General features: G+C 41.2%; 1 protein-coding gene and 1 long non-coding RNA gene across 2 annotated transcripts in view; one reads left to right on the top strand and one right to left on the bottom strand.

Annotated features, from left to right (window-relative positions):
* Window positions 1-18,848, bottom strand: part of FAM207A (family with sequence similarity 207 member A) — a 208,415-nt gene extending 189,567 nt beyond the window's left edge. Inside the window, exons 1-2 of the mRNA XM_030209306.1 lie at window positions 18,640-18,848; window positions 8,399-8,507 (exon numbers count right to left, since the gene is read on the bottom strand). Of these exons, the coding sequence (XP_030065166.1) occupies window positions 8,399-8,507; window positions 18,640-18,822 (292 nt within the window). The 5' untranslated portion in view covers window positions 18,823-18,848. The remainder of the gene's footprint in view (window positions 1-8,398; window positions 8,508-18,639) is intronic.
* LOC115474026 lies at window positions 1,287-19,020 on the top strand. Its single transcript, XR_003942798.1, has 3 exons — window positions 1,287-1,651; window positions 2,402-2,404; window positions 19,010-19,020. It is a non-coding gene; the product is annotated as an uncharacterized LOC115474026 (long non-coding RNA).
* The last annotated feature ends 592 nt before the right edge of the window (window positions 19,021-19,612 follow it).

The following is a 19,612-nucleotide window of genomic DNA, read 5'->3' as shown; positions in this document are numbered from 1 at the left end:
TGTGGACAGAAAATTTCAAAACAATTTTTGCGTTTTAAAGAAAGCTGACAAGTCGGAGAAGCTGAATGAATTCTCTATAAACCTGGAGGATGTAATGGGGCAGTTCTACAAATTCAAGAGTAGCAAAGATATAATGGAATTAAAAAAGGTAGAGAGAAGGGTGACGAAAATGATAAAGGGGATGTCCGGGACGACTTCCCTATGAGGAAAGGCTAAAGCGGATAGGGCTCTTCAGCTTGGAGAAAAGGGGCCGCGGGGACATATGACAGAGGTCTATAAAATAATGAGGAGTTGAATGGGTAGATGTGAGGCGTTTGTTTACACTTTCCAAAAATACTAGGACTAGGGGGCATGCGATGAAGTTACAATGTAGTAAATTTAAAACGAATCAAGAGAAAATTTTTCACTCAACGTGTAATTAAACTCTGAAATTCATTGCCAGAGAATGTGGTAAAGGCGGTTAGCTTAGCAGAGTTTAAAAAAGGTTTGGACGGCTTCCTAAAGGAAAAGTCCATAGTCAGTTATTAAATGGACTTGGGGAGAATCCACTATTTCTGGGATAAGCAGTATAAATGTTTTGTACTTTTTTGGGATCTTGCCAGGTATTTGTGACCTGGATTGGCCACTGTTAGCAACGAATTCCAGAGTTTAATTACACGTTGAGTGAAGAAAAATTTTCTTCGATTAGTTTTAAATTTACTACATTGTAGCTTCATCGCATGCCCCCTAATCCTAGTATTTTTGGAAAGCGTGAACAGACGCTTCACATCTACCCGTTCAACTCCACTCATTTCATAGACCTCTATCATATCTCCCCTCAGCCACCTTTTCTCCAAGCTGAAGAGCCCTAGCCACTTTAGCCTTTCCTCATAGGGAAGTCGTCCCATCCCCTTTACTACTTACAATGTCAACACAATACATAATAGAACATATAGATAGGTAAGAGTAAGAGGAGTTAGAAAGTAAGGTGACTAATTTAAAGAAAGGTGCACATGTCAAAGATGGTGTACATGAAGTCCGAGATGGTTAAATATCTCAAGAAAAACAGGTACGGGGTGGGGAACATTTTTGTATTGTAAAAAAGATCGGAAAGTTTTGAAGTTTCATCCATTTACTTCTTATGTTTGGGCAGAAGGGACTGTTCTTTCGCTGGATTGTCTCCTTTTACTCTGTTCTACATCTCAATATGTATGTCACAGCGTTGATGTTTGCGATATAATGTATAATGCCTCTCAAGCCTAAACTGTTAATAAAGACCAAAAAAAAAAAAAAAAAAGAGAAAACAGGTACACAAAAGTAAGAAAGAAGTGTGCACTCTTATTCTTAATCTCCCATGCCAAGAAATATGACCAAGTTACCCATCTTCTGATGGAACAAAATTTGCTTACAATCCCATACCAACTTCTGCTCAAAATCCTTTTCATTTCTCAATTTTTTTTTTAATTGCAGCCTGCCTCCCTTTCTCTCAATCTCACTGATAACCTCACTAACCTCACTCACCTTCACAATCACTTCATTCAGCCCAATACAGCCTCCTTGAAATACCTTAATATTCTTTTGAACTGCCCTGCGAGGGAGTGCATAGTATAGCGACAGGTGTCCCTAAGAACACTCCTTCACTGAAGATTCAGGTTAGCCACCTTTACAGCCGGTGGCAATTTAGCTGCCTGAAAGCAGGTGGTGCTAAACTGCCAAAGCAGGTCCTGAGTCAGAAAGGTGGGGCTCAGAGGGAAGGAAGGTTAAATGCCCTGAGAGAGTGTAGAACCAGTGAGGCCCAGAGGCAAGGGATCCCCTGGTGGGAGGCTCTAAGAGAAGGAATTCTCCCTAAACTGTTGGCTGGGCTGCAGTACTTGTGGGGGAGTCCAAAGGAAGCAAGACCTGGCCCTAGCTTAGAGGTTTACATGAGAAAGAAACGAAGCCTGCAAAGGTAAATCACTGATTGTAACTACAGAAAGGAAGGATATCAAGTCCCATCCCATCCCCTATCTAAAACAAGTTTTCTAATAAAATTCCAGATGAAATCTCTTGATAGAAAATAAGGCTAGATTTGATTCCTTTTTAGGATTAGTCATGCAAAGGTTTCACCAAATCCTGATTAGTCTACAGCACCATTTTGGACAGGTCATAGAAGACTTTAAAAAAAAAAAAAGGGAAGAGTCCATTAGCATTGCTTGAACATCACCCACTGCCCTTAGTGCAGGGATTCACAGCAGGAAATCTATATTTTAACCTGTCAAAGAAAGCTAAGTATCTTGTTATCCAATTAGTTACTGAAAAGTAGTTTTAAATACTTTGTAAAAGTTGTTCAATGTCTTGGTATGTGTTCATGAGCATAGTCATTACCTGCTACACTGCTCCATCTGCATTACCATATGTTAGCTGGAGCAAGCCTCCCCTCTAGTGGGTTAAATGTGAATCAGCTTCCATGAGCTTTAACAAAAACAAACCTCTGAATTGCAACAGGAATTGTAACAGAAGACAGATTCCAGTTGCAAAAGAATCCCAAGTCCAAGCTCACATTCTATTGCACAAGTAACCATCAACCCAGCTAAAACAAATGCAGATTGTGGAGTGAGTCCCCTTCTGATCAGGTCCAACATAACAGCCATACTGGGTCAGATCAATGGTCCATCTAACCCAGTATCCTGCTTCCAGCAGTGGCCAATCCGGGTCACAAAGTACCTGGCAGAAACACAATAGCACCATTCTACGCTACCAATCCCAGGGCAAGCAGTGGCTTCCCCCATGTCCATCTCAATAGCAGACTGTGGACTATTCCTCCAAGAACTTGTCCAAACCTTTTTTAAAACCCAGATACACTAACTGCCGTTAAATCCTCTGGCAACGAGTTCCAGAGCTTAACAGTTCTTTGAGTGAATAAACATTTCCTCCTATAAAAGTATTTCTATGCAATCTCATTGAGTGTCCCCTAGTCTCTATTATTTGAATGACAGTAAAACCGATTCACCTCCATCCATTCCACTCAGGATTTTGTAGACCTTAATCATATTCCCCCTCCCCCCCCAGCCATCTCTTTTCCAAGCTGAAGAACCCTAACCTCTAGTCTTTCCTCATACGGGAGCAGTTCCACCTCCCTCTATCATTGTGGCTGCTCTTTGAGCCTTTTCTAATTCCACTATATCTTTTTTTGAGATACTGTGACCAGAATTGAACACAATACTCAAGGTGAGATCGAACCATGAAGTGATACAGGGGCATTATAATGTTTTTGGTCTTATTTTGCATTCATCTACTAATAATTTCTAGCATACTGTTTGCTTTTCTGGCCACTGCCACACACTGGGCAGAAGATTTCAGTGTATTGTCTACAATGACACCTAGGTCATTTTCTTGAGGGCTGACTCCTAAAGTGGACCCTAGCATTAGATAACTCTGATTCAAATTATTCTTCCCAATGTGCATCACTTTGCATTTGTCTACATTAAATTTCATCTACTATTTGAATGCCCAGTCTTCCAGTTTAAGGACTTTCTGCAATTCTTCCCAATCCATATGCATTTTGACAACTTTTTGAATAGTTTTGTGTCATAGACAAATTTAAGATTTGAGTCATCTGCAAATTTAATCATCTCACTTGTTCCAATTTCCAGATCATTTATAAATGCTAACACTGGTCTCAGTCAAATCCCTGTGGCACTCCACTACTCACCCTCCTCCATTGAGAAAAATGGCCATTTACTCCTACCCCTTTGTTTTCTTCCAATAACCAATTCCTAATCCACAACAGAACATTACCTCCTATGCCATGACTCTTTTCTTAAGAGTCTCATGAGGAAATGTGCCAAAAGCTTTCTGAAAATCTAGATATACCACATCAACCAGCTCAACTTTACCCACATTTATTCACGCCTTCAAAGAAATGAAGCAAGTTGGTGAGGAAAGACCTCCCATAGCTGAATGGATGCTGACTCTGTCCTATTAAACAGTGTTTGTCTATGTTTTCTGTAATTTTACACTTTATAGTTGTTTCCACTATTTTGCCCAGCACAGAAATCTGGCTTACCAGTCAGTAATTACTCGGATCACATCTGGAACCCTTTAAAAAGAAAATTTAAAAAAATTTGACATCACATTGGCCACCCCTCCAGTCCTCAGGTACTACAGATCACTAGCAGCAGATCAGCAATTTCATGTTTGAGTTCTTTCAATATCCTGGCGTATATACCATCCTGTCCAGGTGATTTGTCACTCTAACTTGTCAATTTGGCTCAATACATCTTCCAAGTTCACAAATATTTCTTTCAGTTCCTCTGCATCATCACCCCTGAAAACCATTTCCGGTACAGGTAGATCTCTTACACCTTCTTCCATAAAGACTGAAGCAAAGAATTCATTCAATCTCTATTCTATAGCCTTGTCCTCCCTGAGCTCTCCTCTTACTCATTCCTGATCTAACGGTCCCATAGATTCCCTCACAGGCTTCCTGCTTTTGATATACCTGAAAAAAAGTTACTATGAGTTCATCTCCGCAGAAGGTTTTTCTTCATATTCTCCTTTAGCTTTATGAATGCTTTGCATCTGGCTTGACAGTGCTTATGTTGCTTCTTATGTTCTTCATTCAGATCCTTAATAATAATGATTTAAAAAAAAAAAAAACACACCACTGCTCCTTCATGTGCATCTATGATCCCTTTACCCTTATCAATTCTTTTGGGCTAGTGGTTTCCCAAGTGCTGGGTAAACTTAGCACTATTTATAGCTTGGTCAAAGGGACTAACATACAATGATATTTCCCCTCCACTATGAGATCCTCTTCCACAGACTTCACATGGGAATTTCCTACATAGCACCTTTTCTCCTTTCGTCAAGCCCTATTTAGTGTTTTCCCCTCTTTCACTACTCTTATGCTTTGCGGTCAGACAGAAGGGTGGATAAAACCTCAAACTTGAAGGAAGCTTATTCACAAGTCGAGGTTGTGCATGGGGACATTATCTGGATTCCAACCCCAGTCAATTCTTTTCCATCTCTGCACAATCTACATCATATTGTTACCATCCCCTCAGTCTTCTCTCATCCCCATACCCAACCTGCATTTAAGAGATCTCGTCAAAATTTAAAACAAAATAGACATAACTTAAATATGCAGGAAAAACATTTTACACAAACAAAGAAAATATCACTTCAAACTGCGTAAAAGTAAACATCTACAAAGCCAGAACTCAGTTCATTCTACAACTGGAGAAAAAAAAACACACACACACACACCCAACACACATTCTGATGGCTGGTGGCAGGAATTTCAAGCATGGAACAGGCAACATGTTTTGGCCCTACATGGGACCTGTTGACAGTAGGTAGTAAGAGATGAGCAGAATTCCTTGTATAAGCTCAATATGTATGTATCCACTCTGATTCACTGAAGCTATTTCTTGGCTCTTGAATAAGTCTCCAAAATAAATAATCCGCCTCCAATTCTTGTTGTTTTGGATGTTTTGTTAGCAGTTTGGCAACTGACTGCACCTCGATTACAGCTTGATCTGCTGTCAGTGTTCACAGTCTGTTTATGGCACTGTTCTGCACTTTGATTCATATCTAAATAACCCTTTAGCCTTGGATCCAGCAATGTTGCTACAAGTGTGTAACTGTAAAATAGCATTCCAGGTGATCTGCAAGAGATTCTTTAAGGATGCTACTGCATGACTGACTCAGTTTGCAATGCCAGATAGTGTTTCAACTGATATTTTGTTGGGACCACCAGATAGTGAAGACTTATCTTTCAACAGTTCCTTTGTAGCCCTGTCAAATGATTCTAATACCAAAACTTCTGCCAGCAGGGAAATCAATTGCACACAATTTGGTCAGGAACTGCTTGTTTGCACCTGGTTCAGTGGCAACTGAATGCAGCTCCCCCATATTCTCTGGCCACACATTTCAATGTCAGTAGAATGCTGTTCCACAGAGTTGACATCCACTGCTTAAGCATTTTCTTCAGTGAACAGATGACTTGTTAACTTAGGGCCCGTTTACTAAGCCGTGCTAGAGGTGCGTTAGCATTTTTATCGTGCGCTGTATAGGCGCCCACAAAATTCCTATGGGCGCCTACACTACGAACGCTAATTTTGTGCACATGCTAAAAACACTAGTGCACCTTAGTAAACAGGGCCCTTAGTGAGTGTAACCACCTCCTCGCATAATGCTATAAGCTCGCTTACCTTACTTGGGAGGTCAGTTGGATCAACTTCAGTGATTATGACCTACACAACCTATCCAGACATCTCGAAATGCTGCTTTCAAATTAGCTGCATTATCAATCACATAAATGAGACTAGCTTGGTGGAGATTATACTGTGCCAAAATGAAGCAAATCAACAAATATTCTCACCAGTTTATCAGTGGTCTCCTTCACTGCTAAAACTGCTGAACACATGCACTAGTTCATCAAGGTGTGCTCCTCAATTTTTGTTTCTATTTATTTTTTTTTAGCTGAAGTGTTGGTGTCACGTTCCCAAGCTGAAATCTGCACATGGACATATCGGGTCCCCATTCACTTCCAATCCATACTCTACTGTCCCTGCAGTAATAATGACATTTGTATCCCCATCCCTGGGCACACCTGTATTCACAAGAATTACATAGTCCCAATGGCTGAGCCCCAAGACCAACACTTCTCCCAGCAAGCCAAAAGAAATAAATGCTGCCACCCAGAGGTCTTACACAGGCTTAAGCAGAACCATTACAGCCATCCCCACAAGGGCTGTAGTAGCAAAATAGTTTACACTACCTCGATATGCTCTGATGCCAGGAAAACAATGCACTATTAAGGGGTCAATATCCAAACAATTTAAACAGCCAGAAGAGGCTCCTGGCCATTTAAATCACTTGTCTGGGGCTAACCGGGTATACCCAGTGGAACTTAACCGGATAGTGCCACTGAATATACCTGGTTAGCGACTAAGCCGAAGCTGGCTATTTTGTGGGTGGTCAGGGGCGTAGTCAGCATTTATCCAGTTAAGTGTCAGTACTCAGCACAGCCAGTTATGTTAATCAGATAAATAGGTCTACATAAAACTGTCCTGTCTTTATCGAGCTTGAGTTGAATATTGCACTTAAGCAGATAGCTGGATAACAGTTATGTACACCTGGATATTCAATGCCAGTGCCCAGACATGGCCCACATTAAGCCACCCTTTTACAAAGGTGCTGTAGGATCTATGCTCGTGCAGTGCATACCAAACCAAGACTACCGCCAGGCTAGCACACCCCCCTGGAGGTAATTTTGGATTTGGCACACGTCCATACTGCTGGGAATTTTTTTTTTTTTTAATTTCCTACCGTGCATGGCAGTTCTGGCGTTAATCAGTAGTTGGCAAGTGCCAACCGGTCACTACACGTGTGAGCTCTTACCGCTAGATCAATGGGTGGTGTTAAGGGCTCAGGCTGTAAATAGGCACACGCTAGTTTCAATTTTACCGCAGGCCCTTTTCCAAGCCTATTGATTAAAAAACGCCCTTTTCCCCCCAGATGCGGTAAAAACTGGCCCAGTGCAGACCAAAAACACACGCCCACACTATAGCAGGCCATGTTTTGCCACGGCTTAGTAAAAGGAGTCCTGAATATCCAAGGATACTGCCAGTGGCAGTCAAAAAACGCTGGCCGCCGCTGGCTGAATATTGACCCCTCATGGTTTCAAAGGGGGTTTCTTAGAGGAAATGAAAAATATTTGCCCTCTATGTGCATAAAGGTTTAATATGGTAACGTCTCACATTATATACATGAAGCCAAGTTTTCAGCCTGGCACTAATCTGTGGAATTTATACAGATATTTATCTACATAAAGTTTATATTCTAGACAGATAGTGGCGATTGTCAGCCATATAATTGCACTTCACAAACAGCTGTAGTCTTATGGATGAGATATCAAAGGAAAATTTGATGTGATTGTTCAATGGTGGCATTTGTACAGATAATGCAACTGAACATATATGTTCAATAGAGAACAGCTGACTCACCACTATCTGTACAGTTTCCAGCCCACCATAAATCCCGCACAAAATTAAAAACTAGCAATATAGTATTTTTTTGGTGGGGAAGGGGGGGGCAAATTATGCTGTCTACATCCACAGCTGGTGGTAGTTCATAAAACAAAACAAACAAAAAAAAAAAAAAAAAAGAGAGACACTCAGCAGAAACTGTTCCGTTAAACAAAAAAAGAAAAAAACCACCAACTGCCTTGTTTTACAAATACATCAGTTACTAGTAAAATCTTCAAAAGCACATTTAGGGCCTCTTATCAAGCCGCGCTAGCAACTCCCAGTACGGCAATGCCGACAAAGCCCTCTCACTTTGAATGGGCTCTGTCGACATTGCCACACGGGAACCACTAGCGCAGCTTGATAAGAGGCCCATTTCACTCTCCACACTGCTCAGAGTACCTTACCTTTTTTAGCAGAGATGCTGCTTTTGCTGTCTGTATCCAATTTCTGTACTAAAGCTACAGGGTCAATTTTTGTAGTAGAAAAGATGTCTGAAGACAGGAAAGTCCAGTCCTGTGCCACAGAAAGAAAAAAAACAATAAAACTGAAACTGGGTACAGTGTCATTTAACTTGATATTTTCAAATAAATTATTGACCCTGAACTTGCACTAACAAATACCAACATTCACAATACATAACATGGTGAAAATCAGGGGACTTGCCAGGCCCCACTTTTAAAATTTATCCCACGTGGTGGTGACCATCTCTGGGAAAGAAACAAAAAAAAAATGAGGTTTTAAGAAATTCTATTAGAGCACACAATTTCATTAAATGGTCTAAACCACATCCTTTTATGTGAAACAAATTTTAAAAAATTTAAAAAAATTACAGAAGTTCAAATGTAACTTTTGCAAACTGCCTGGGGGGGGGGGGGGGGGACAGGAACGGTCATTCTCAACATTTTGGACCTGCTACTTTAGTCATCTTTTCCCAGAAACTGTCATAAATGTCTCCAAGCTTTTAATGTAAGGCTTAACTTATTCTGTCACCACCATTAGACATGCATGTAAAACTGCAAAACCTCCCATGCCCAAGTAGCAACACACTCAGTAACTATACATTATTAAGGCAACAATGTTCCCATAATAGTAACTATAGATAGATAGATAGAGAGTGTGTGTCATGGCATTATTCCTCATCTTCAGAAAAACACACAGAAATTCACTGACACATTACTAATACACTTCAAAAGAGGGAGATTTTTGGAAAGCAGGATAATTTTATAAAGTATTTTCACACAAATATACAGATTTAGGCATGTAAATGGGCTCTTAGATCATGCCTAGAAATGCACACGGTGGAAGTCAATACAAACTTGTACAGCAGGCATGCTTGGGGTGGAGTCAGAGTGGCATTTGGGGATGGGAAAGCATACTGATTCCCTCACTAACCCCCCCCCCCCCTCCTTTCTCTCTATTTAAAAATACACACTTTCCTTTTTTTTCCCTCTCTCCTCCTTTTCCTTCAATCTTTTTCCTCTTCCCTCCCCATCTCCCTCCTGTCCCCTTTTCCTTTGTGTTTTAAAAGGTGAATCATAAAATGGAAATATCTTTAACAAGCTTCACAATAAACTTTTACCGAAGTAAAGAAAATATACGCCAATTATTTACTTTAAGGCTCTTTCATTAAGTTGCGCGAGACACTTAACATAGCTTAAAATGGTGTATCACGGGCCAGACTCAGGGGATCGTGGTAACTACCAAATCTGCACATGCTATCCATGCACTAAAATATTTTTAATTTTTGTTGAGAGGGGCATGCCAGGGAGTAGAGCGTTCCTACAGTAACCAGTTAGCTCTGCTATATTACTGTGTACTACTAACTGGTTAAACGCAGGAATACTGTGCGAGTCCATACTGCCTGCAAAATGGATGGCAGTAATGTTAACACTGTATTTTTTTTTTTTAAATGGCCACATTCTACTGCCAACATTAGCACATGGCCATTAATAGAAAAAAAATGGAAAAATACCACCATTTTTACGGCTGCAGTAAAAATGGCCTTAGTGTGCGGGAAAGTCCACTTTTTTTTCTTAACCACAGCTTTGTAAAGAACCCCCTTTGATAAGAGTATTTTGTAAAAAAAAAAAAGATCACTTGAATATTTGTAAATAGTGCCTGCATTAGTTTAATTTAAAAAACACACAAACACTACTGAAATGCAGTTCCCTTAAAATAACTGTAGTAGCTTAAGATTTATAAATAATTTATACGCATTCAAATAGGGTAAAAAAAGAAGGCAGACTTTCCCCACATGTCTTTAGTTAGATCTGGGTTTTCCCTGAACTGGAATACATGCTATGCAAATTCTGCAATGATTCAATAGAAATCAAACAAAATAAAACATGGAAAAGAAAATAAGATGATACCTTTTTTATTGGACATAACTTAATACATTTCTTGATTAGCTTTCGAAGGTTGCCCTTCTTCGTCAGATCGGAAATAAGCAAATGTGCTAGCTGACAGTGTATATAAGTGAAAACATTCAAGCATTACTATGACAGTCTGACAGGGTGGGAGGATGGGGGTGGGTCGGAGGTATGCATGGGGACATCAAAGCATATCATTGATATTCTAACAGGATGGGTGTGGATAATTGAGGGGTGGGGTGATCAACAGAGAAATACAGCTTTATGGTTTATAATGGGCTAGGAACCCCAGATCCTTGTTAAGTCCTTTCTGTTGGGTGTTAAAATATTCAATCATTCTGACTTCAAAGGTCTTACATTCTTGTATGGTTTTAAAGTTACCTTTCAGGATTCTCACTGTGAAGTCACTGGTACAGTGTCCTGGTCCTGTAAAATGTTGACCAACAGGCATGGGAACCCTACTGGCACCAGTATTGCTCATGTGATGCAATGATTCAAAAAGTGAATCATAAAATGGAAAGGGGTGAACAAACATGCGAGTAAAGGTGAGCCGGTTGATATTGTCTATCTGGATTTTCAGAAGGCATTTGACAAAGTACCTCATGAAAGACTCCAGAGGAAAGTGGAGAATCATGGGATAGGAGGTAGTGTGTCCTATTGTGGATTAAAAACTGGTTAAAGGATAGAAAACAGAGTAGGGTTAAATGGGCAGTATTCTCAATGGAGAAGGGTAGTTAGTGGGGTTCCCCAGGGGTCTGTGCTGGGACTACTGCTTTTTAACATATTTATAAATGACCTAGAAATGGGAGTGAGGTAATTAAATTTGCTGATGACACAAAGTCATTTAAAGTTGTTAAATCACAGGAGGATTGTGAAAAATTACAAGAGGACCTTATGAGTGGAGGAGTGGCCTAGTGGTTAGAGCACCAGTCTTGCAATCCAGAGGTGGCCGGTTCAAATCCCACTGCTGCTCCTTGTGATCTTGGACAAGTCACTTAACCCTCCATTGCTTCAGGTACAAGCTTAGATTGTGAGCCCTCCTGGGACAGAGAAATATCTAGTGTACCTGAATGTAACTCACCTTGAGCTACTACTGAAAAAGGTGTGAGCAAAATCTAAATAAATAAAATAAATATGAGGCTGGGAGACTGAGCATCTAAATGGCAGATGACATTTAATGTGAGCAAGTGCAAAGTGATGCATGTGGGAAAGAGGAACCCGAATTATAGCTACATCATGCAAGGTTCCACGTTAGAAGTCACAGACCAAGAAAGGGATCTAGGTGTTGTCGTTGATGATACGTTGAAACCTTCTGCTCAGTGTGCTGCTGCGGCTAAGGAAGCAAATAGAATGTTAGGTATTATTAGGAAAGGAATGGAAAACAAAAATGAGGATGTTATAATGCCTTTATATCGCTCCATGGTGCGACTGCACCTCGAATATTGTGTTCAATTCTGGTCGCCGCATCTCAAAAAAAAAAAAAAAAAAAAAAAAAAAGATATAAAGGAATTAGAAAAGGTACAGAGAAGGGCAACGAAAACGATAAAGGGGATGGGACGACTTCCCTATGAGGAAAGGCTAAAGTGGCTAGGGCTCTTCAGCTTGGAGAAAAGGCAGCTGAGGGGAGATATGATAGAGGTCTATAAATGAGTGGAGTTCAATGGGTAGATGTGAAGCGTCTGTTCACGCTTTCCAAAAATACTAGGACCAGGGGGCATGCGATAAATCTGTTGATAAAGCGAGTTGTACATGTTAGAAAATACCACTGCTGTATTGTATTTTGCTGGTTGGTTTCTTGTTGAATAAAAAGGATTTAAACATAAAACGAATCGGAGAAACTTTTTCTTCACTCAACATGTAATTTAACTCAGGAATTCGTTACCAGAGTGTGGGGTAAAGGTCAGAGTTTAAAAAAAAAAAAAGGTTTGGATAGCTTCCTAACAGAAAAGTCCATACACCATTATTAAATGGACTTGGGGAAAATCCACTGCTTATTTCTGGGATAAGCAGTATAAAATGTTTTGTACTTTTTTGGGATCTTGCCAGGTATTTTTGACCTGGATTGGCCACTGTTGGAAACAGGATGCTGAGCTTGATGGACCTTTGGTCTTTCCCAGTATGGCAACACTTATGTACTTATGTAGGCAAATCAAATCGCCCTACTCATTTACCGTTCTCCAGGAGCTTGGTCCAAGGCAGAACCACTACTTGTAGAGAATCTATCTAACCCCTTTTTAAACTCCGTCAAGCTAACCGCCCGTACCACGTTCTCCGGCAACGAATTCCAGAGTCTAATTACACGTTAGGTGAAGAAAAATTTTCTCCGATTCGTTTTAAATTTACCACACTGTAGCTTCAACTCATGCCCTCTAGTCCTAGTATTTTTGGATAGCGTGAACAGTCGCTTCACATCCACCCGATCCATTCCACTCATTATTTTATACACTTCTATCATATCTCCCCTCAGCCGTCTCTTCTCCAAGCTGAAAAGCCCTAGCCTTCTCAGCCTCTCTTCATAGGAAAGTCGTCCCATCCCCACTATCATTTTCGTCGCCCTTCGCTGTACCTTTTCCAATTCTACTATATCTTTTTTGAGATACGGAGACCAGTACTGAACACAATACTCCAGGTGCGGTCGCACCATGGAGCGATACAACGGCATTATAACATCCGCACACCTGGACTCCATACCCTTCCTAATAACACCCAATATTCTATTCGCTTTCCTAGCCGCAGCAGCACACTGAGCAGAAGGTTTCAGCGTATCATCGACGACGACACCCAGATCCCTTTCTTGATCCGTAACTCCTAACGCGGAACCTTGCAAGACGTAGCTATAATGCGGGTTCCTCTTACCCACATGCATCACTTTGCACTTGTCAACATTGAACTTCATCTGCCACTTGCACGCCCATTCTCCCAGTCTCGCAAGGTCCTCCTGTAATCGTTCACATTCCTCCTGCGACTTGACGACCCTGAATAATTTTGTGTCATCGGCGAATTTAATTACCTCACTAGTTATTCCCATCTCTAGGTCATTTATAAATACATTAAAAAGCAACGGACCCAGCACAGACCCCTGCGGGACCCCACTAACTACCCTCCTCCACTGAGAATACTGGCCACGCAATCCTACTCTCTGCTTCCTATCTTTCAACCAGTTCTTAATCCATAATAATACCCTACCTCCGATTCCATGACTCTGCAATTTCTTCAGGAGTCTTTCGTGCGGCACTTTGTCAAACGCCTTCTGAAAATCCAGATATACAATATCAACCGGCTCCCCATTGTCCACATGTTTGCTTACCCCCTCAAAAAAATGCATTAGATTGGTGAGGCAAGACTTCCCTTCACTAAATCCGTGCTGACTTTGTCTCATCAGTCCATGTTTTTGTATATGCTCTGCAATTTTATTCTTAATAATAGCCTCCACCATCTTGCCCGGCACCGACGTCAGACTCACCGGTCTATAATTTCCCGGATCTCCTCTGGAACCCTTCTTAAAAATCGGAGTAACATTGGCTACCCTCCAGTCTTCCGGTACTACACTCGATTTTAGGGACAGATTGCATATTTCTAACAGTAGCTCCGCAAGTTCATTTTTTAGTTCTATTAATACTCTGGGATGAATACCATCAGGTCCCGGTGATTTACTACTCTTCAGCTTGCTGAACTGACCCATTACATCCTCCAAGGTTACAGAGAATTTGTTTAGTTTCTCCGACTCCCCCACTTCAAATATTCTTTCCGGCACCGGTGTCCCCCCCAAATCCTCCTCGGTGAAGACCGAAGCAAAGAATTCATTTAATTTCTCCGCTACGGCTTTGTCCTCCTTGATCGCCCCTTTAACACCATTTTCGTCCAGCGGCCCAACCGACTCTTTGGCCGGTTTCCTGCTTTTAATGTATCTAAAAAAATTTTTACTATGTATTTTTGCTTCCAACGCTAATTTCTTCTCAAAGTCCTTTTTTGCCCTCCTTATCTCCGCTTTGCATTTGGCTTGGCATTCCTTATGATCTATCCTGTTACTTTCAGTTGGTTCTCTTCTCCACTTTCTGAAGGATTGTTTTTTGGCTCTAATGATTTCCTTTATCTTACTGTTTAGCCACGCCGGCTGACGTTTAGTCTTTTTTCCCTTTTTTCTAATACGTGGAATATATTTGTCCTGAACCTCCAGGATGGTGTTTTTAAACAGCATCCACGCCTGATGCAAGTTTTTTACTCTGCGAGCTGCTCCTTTCAGTCTTTTTTTCACCAAAACTGAGAATCTTCTCAACCACTAACAGCTGAGGATGTAAGATCAATACTGTTGAAATGCTCCCGAGTCAACTACTCCCTGGACCAATGCCCAAAATATCTACTCAAATCCATCCCTATGGAAGCAGTAAAGTGGTTACTCAATCTCAATGAGCTGTTAAAAACTGGCTCTCTTGCTCCCGATATGGGCAAAATTATTCTCACTCCACTACTGAAGGGATCTGGGCTAAATGTAACAGTCTGCAAACTAACCAACTTTCCAACTACTGGTCTACCAGGATCTCCCCTCTCACCAATCCTGTTCAACCTCTTTATGTCATCCCCTGCCTCAACACACCTTGTACTTAATGAACTACTATTATCCTACACGGATGTTACCAATAACAGCATCAAATAAAGATCCAACTCAGTCTGTAGTGAATGGTAATACTACTGTTAGCACCTGGGCCCTGACCAATAAACTGAAACCGAATGCACAAAAAAACAAGGTCCACTGTTCTGAAATCAGGGAACCGAGGTCCCATCATCAATATCTTTGTCCAATGGTCAAAGCTTTACAGTCAAATCTGAAACCAGAGTATTAGGAGTCTTGCTTGATTCTTCACTCCCTTTCTCTTCCCATATCAATCAGCTATGGAAGAAAACACTATACAAAATGAGACGGCTATGTCTAGTCAGACCATTCTTCAACCAAAATGCCTTCACACTAGTCCAAATGTTAATCCTATCTAACTTGGATTACTGTAATGTTCCATTTCTTGGTATTAAGTGTCAATATCAGAAAAAACTGCAAATCATACAGAATACGGAAGACTAATATACAGATTAAATAGATATACTGGTGTTTCAACTCATCTAAACATACTGCACTAGCTTCCCATAGCAGAAAGACTCAGGTTCAAAGCTGCTTGTTTAGTTTTTCAAATCTTACAGGGCTTCACCTCTGAACTGCTGACTTAAGACCGCTTCACTATATCAATCCGGTCCAGTCTAACAGACTGAAACAACAACTAATGCCAGCATCACCATTCAAAAGACTAATTCTAAATCAGAAGATTTTCAGCTATTCCCCATACTTGGAGTCAAAATATGGAACTCCACTTAGTCCCATCAAAACAGAAAACAGCCAGCTCAACTTCAGAAGAGGCTAATAACCTCTCTTCCCAAAGACTGCTTCATAATAATGCATCATGACTTCTACTTTCTAGTATCATCCATTACCCTTTCCTTTAATGTTTTTAGTCTCGTGCATTACAGCAATGGTCTCTAATGTTTCTCATACCTCACTATCTGTTTTTGTCTCACCTAGAATGTAAACCGCACTGAACCCTGGAAAGGGGATATTAGCGGTATACAAGAATTGAATTGATGCACACATTAACATGCATTAATACGATTAATGCATTAAAATTTTAACATGCATTAAAAACTAACACAATAGCCTCCTGTTTATTAAGCTGCGCTAGCAGCTGCCATGTGCTACACAGCCTAGTTTTAATGGGCTGTATTGGCACTGCCGCGCAGCTTAGTAAACAGGGGCATAAGTGTTCAGCCCTAGGAAAGATACACACTTCTATAGACTTGCTGCATCCAACATTGCTTACTCTCACCAACTGGCGAGAGAGCGCATTTGAGAAATTTCCCCAGGAAGCAGCGGTATGGTTCCACAAAACGGTGGCCAGCAGCACAGCTGCCAAGTCATGCCAAGTTATGCCAGTGATTGATGCAGCAGAATTATTTAAGTGATTAAAACAACCTGCATTGTCTGAGGCTTTTTTCCTCCCCATTTTTCAGATTATTTTGAATGTTTGAATAAGCAGATGATATAGCTAACAAAAGAGCTGAACATGATTACAGTGAAGTGAGATATTTATATTGATAATTCAAAAACAGAGCTTGTGCAAATTTAACAGCCACATATGGTTGCTGGAAGATGTTGAACGCATAGGTTTTATTGGGGGGGGGGGGGGGGGGGTGCCACAACTGATCAGGTCCAAAAACACACCACTGTGTAGGGATACTGTTAATTCTTTTGCCCTTCCCAACCCAATAGAATGTTCCACACACAGAGAGGGAGAGAAGAAGTGAAGGCCACACAAAGATGAGAAAATATTCTTTTTTATTACTTACCAAGCAAGAAAACAAACTACAGTTCTTTTCTCATGGGAGAGTTATAACAAAGCTGCACAGGAGTGCTGTCTCTGAGTACTTCTCCAATTTGGTCTTGCCAGCTATCAGTTTTTATGATTCTTCAATCATTATACAGCTCAAAAAGTTCATTAGCATTAGTTTCGACCACAATGTTGCTAATTATTAGTGTTGACCACTGATCAAGATTATTAGGCAGGGCTAGTGCTGCATCATACTGATTAGCATGTTCCATTTCACCAGCAACCAATTATCTATGTTCCAGACCTGATAATAGAAAACGTCCCCTTTTTACCACATTCTTTAGAAAACACCTGGCATGGAAAATTGCTTCATGTCCTTTCTGCAAGCCTGTCACAAGAGCTCATGAGCCTCTGGGTCACACAGAGGATATGATTTTTAGGTCTGGCTGACAGCTTCAGGCCTCTTGACCTATTTTTGGACAGGCCTAGGTATGCTCATTATATACAATACTCAGTCCCCTAGATTTTATATACTCACCCAAGTTTAGGCATGGAGCCCAGATCCACATGCAAACTAGTTAATTACCTAATTGATAACTGGTGTTATACACAGATCTGCCCTATGCACCTAAATCTTATGGTGTGCAACCCAAAAGGAGGCATGGGCTGGTCAGGAGCATTCACAGAATTTAAGCACAATGTCATAGCAACGCCCAAGTTGGGTGCCAGCAGTATACCAGGATTTAGCAGGCCTAAATCTAGCACTCAGAGTTAGGCATTAGAATCATGCAAAGGATGCTCTGCACAAAGGGGCTCTTTTACTAGAGTTGCCATGTGACAGCCTGGAACTACCAACTGCCCAACACAGCCACCAGCTGTAGTTCCGCCTCGTGTGCACCATTTCCAGTGCTATGGAAAATAATTCTGCATTTTCTCGCACAGCGCTAACCCGGCGGTAATTGGTGCTGCCAAATTACCACCAGGTCATCGAAGGAGCTCTTACCGCCACCTCAATGGGTGGCAGTAAGTATTCCTCCCCTCCCACGGCCATATAATAAGAATAATCTTTCCATATGGTCATGTCTTTTTTAGGGGCTTTTACCTGCTGTGGTAAAAAGTGCCCTGGGGCAGGGCAAAAACAGCCCCCACTGCAGGGCCCTTTTAACCACAGCTTAGTAAAAGGAACAGAGTACCCTCTGCAGATCACTAGTTTACTGCAAACCTTCTCAAATTCTCCCCCACCACCACCACCAAGCATATCTAACCTCAACATAAAAAAACATTCCTTTATACATAAGGTGTCTATTTGGAGGGTCCCTTCCCCCCCCCCCCCCCAAAAAAAAAAACCCATAAAAAATATGTAACTACAATTGAAAAATTCAGTTGCAATGATTGACCTATCTGAATTATTTTCTTTTCACTTAATAAAACCAGATCTAAAACATTAATATTACCACAACACATGCTATGTATCATAGCCAAAACAGGACAAGCCACTGGGACTACATAGCACATAGCTCCGGCATCAGTTGCTACGGTATGGGGGGGGGGGGGGGGGGGGGGGGGGGGGAAGGAAGACAGACTGAATGAATGAATAAAACCAATCAACCCTTCCCTTCCAGTTCCAAACAAAAAGATATTCCATTATCCCTGCGTGTATTTTTTTTTTCAGCTTCTAAATGCTGTGATTTTTTTATGTGCTTGGAAGCATTTCATCTTAACACACTGTCTCGGACCTACACTGGCGCAATAGTGTGCGGCGGAAAAGACTTGCAAAGGCAGTCAAAACACTGCTGTTAATGTGGTAAGCAAACATCCGTTAGATTTGCGGGATCCGTAGGATCTGAGTTTTACCCGGACCCCAGTAGAAAAGCAGGGAAACTACCGCCCTCCTCCGACGTCACCCACCTTCCCACCAACCGGCTCCTTCCATCCGGTGGATCCCGGCAGACACACATCCATGGCGGCAACGTTAATTCTAACTGCATCGCTGGAACGGGGTTCTGGAGTTCCTGTATCCACCAGCGGTTCCCTCGGCCGGACGGCAACCTGGTGCAAGCGCTGCCTGCCACGTTTAATCTTCCCTACCATGCTGGCCACCAGCTGAAAATAGCGCATGCGCAGCCACCTCTAAGAATAAATACCAGTACGGTAACGGTTCCCTCTGGGAACACCAGCTGGATTTCAAGGGTTCCGCGTCCGAGCAAGTGATGCACAGTTTCAGCATTCTGTATAGTTTTGCTGCAGCCACTCAATTTACACTAAGATGTGGTTGTAGCGCGAAGAGGAAAACAAAACAAAATCAAGCTTCCCAGCTGCTGGTCCGTAATTGGGTTTAGTGCCTACAAGTTTGACACCTTTTAAGGCCACCCATAAAGTTTATTGGATAGATTGCTGGCTGGTGAAAATCAATGCTGGAGAATTTAATTAAAAAATGTGAGAACAAAATATGTTTCATTGAGTGCCCTAATCAATTTTCTATTTTTATGAACCAAAAAAACATATTAAAAGAAATTAATGTTTTCATCCATATAACACCCATGCAAGGAGATAGAACGGAGAGGAACTGAGTATCACATGAGAAAATATATTTTTACTTTGTCACATAATAACCAATGAAATCAATGCCAGAAATAACCAATGAAATCAATGATGGTCTGACCATCATGAACTCATGGGCAAATTCATTCCAACTGAACACTGAAAAAACACACTGCCTCATCCTCTCATCTCAACATAACAAGTACAAACCCACCACCATAAACACCCTAGAACACACCCTCCCTACCTCAGACACCTTAAAATTACTCGGCGTCACAATCAACCGCAACCTTACTCTTGAGAACCAAGTAAACTCCATAATAAAGAAAATGTTCAACTC

This window comes from Microcaecilia unicolor, chromosome 7 (genome assembly GCF_901765095.1).
Source record: "Microcaecilia unicolor chromosome 7, aMicUni1.1, whole genome shotgun sequence".
In the NCBI taxonomy this organism is placed as follows: Eukaryota; Metazoa; Chordata; class Amphibia; order Gymnophiona; family Siphonopidae; genus Microcaecilia; species Microcaecilia unicolor.
This window is presented reverse-complemented; position numbering and strand designations above follow the sequence as displayed.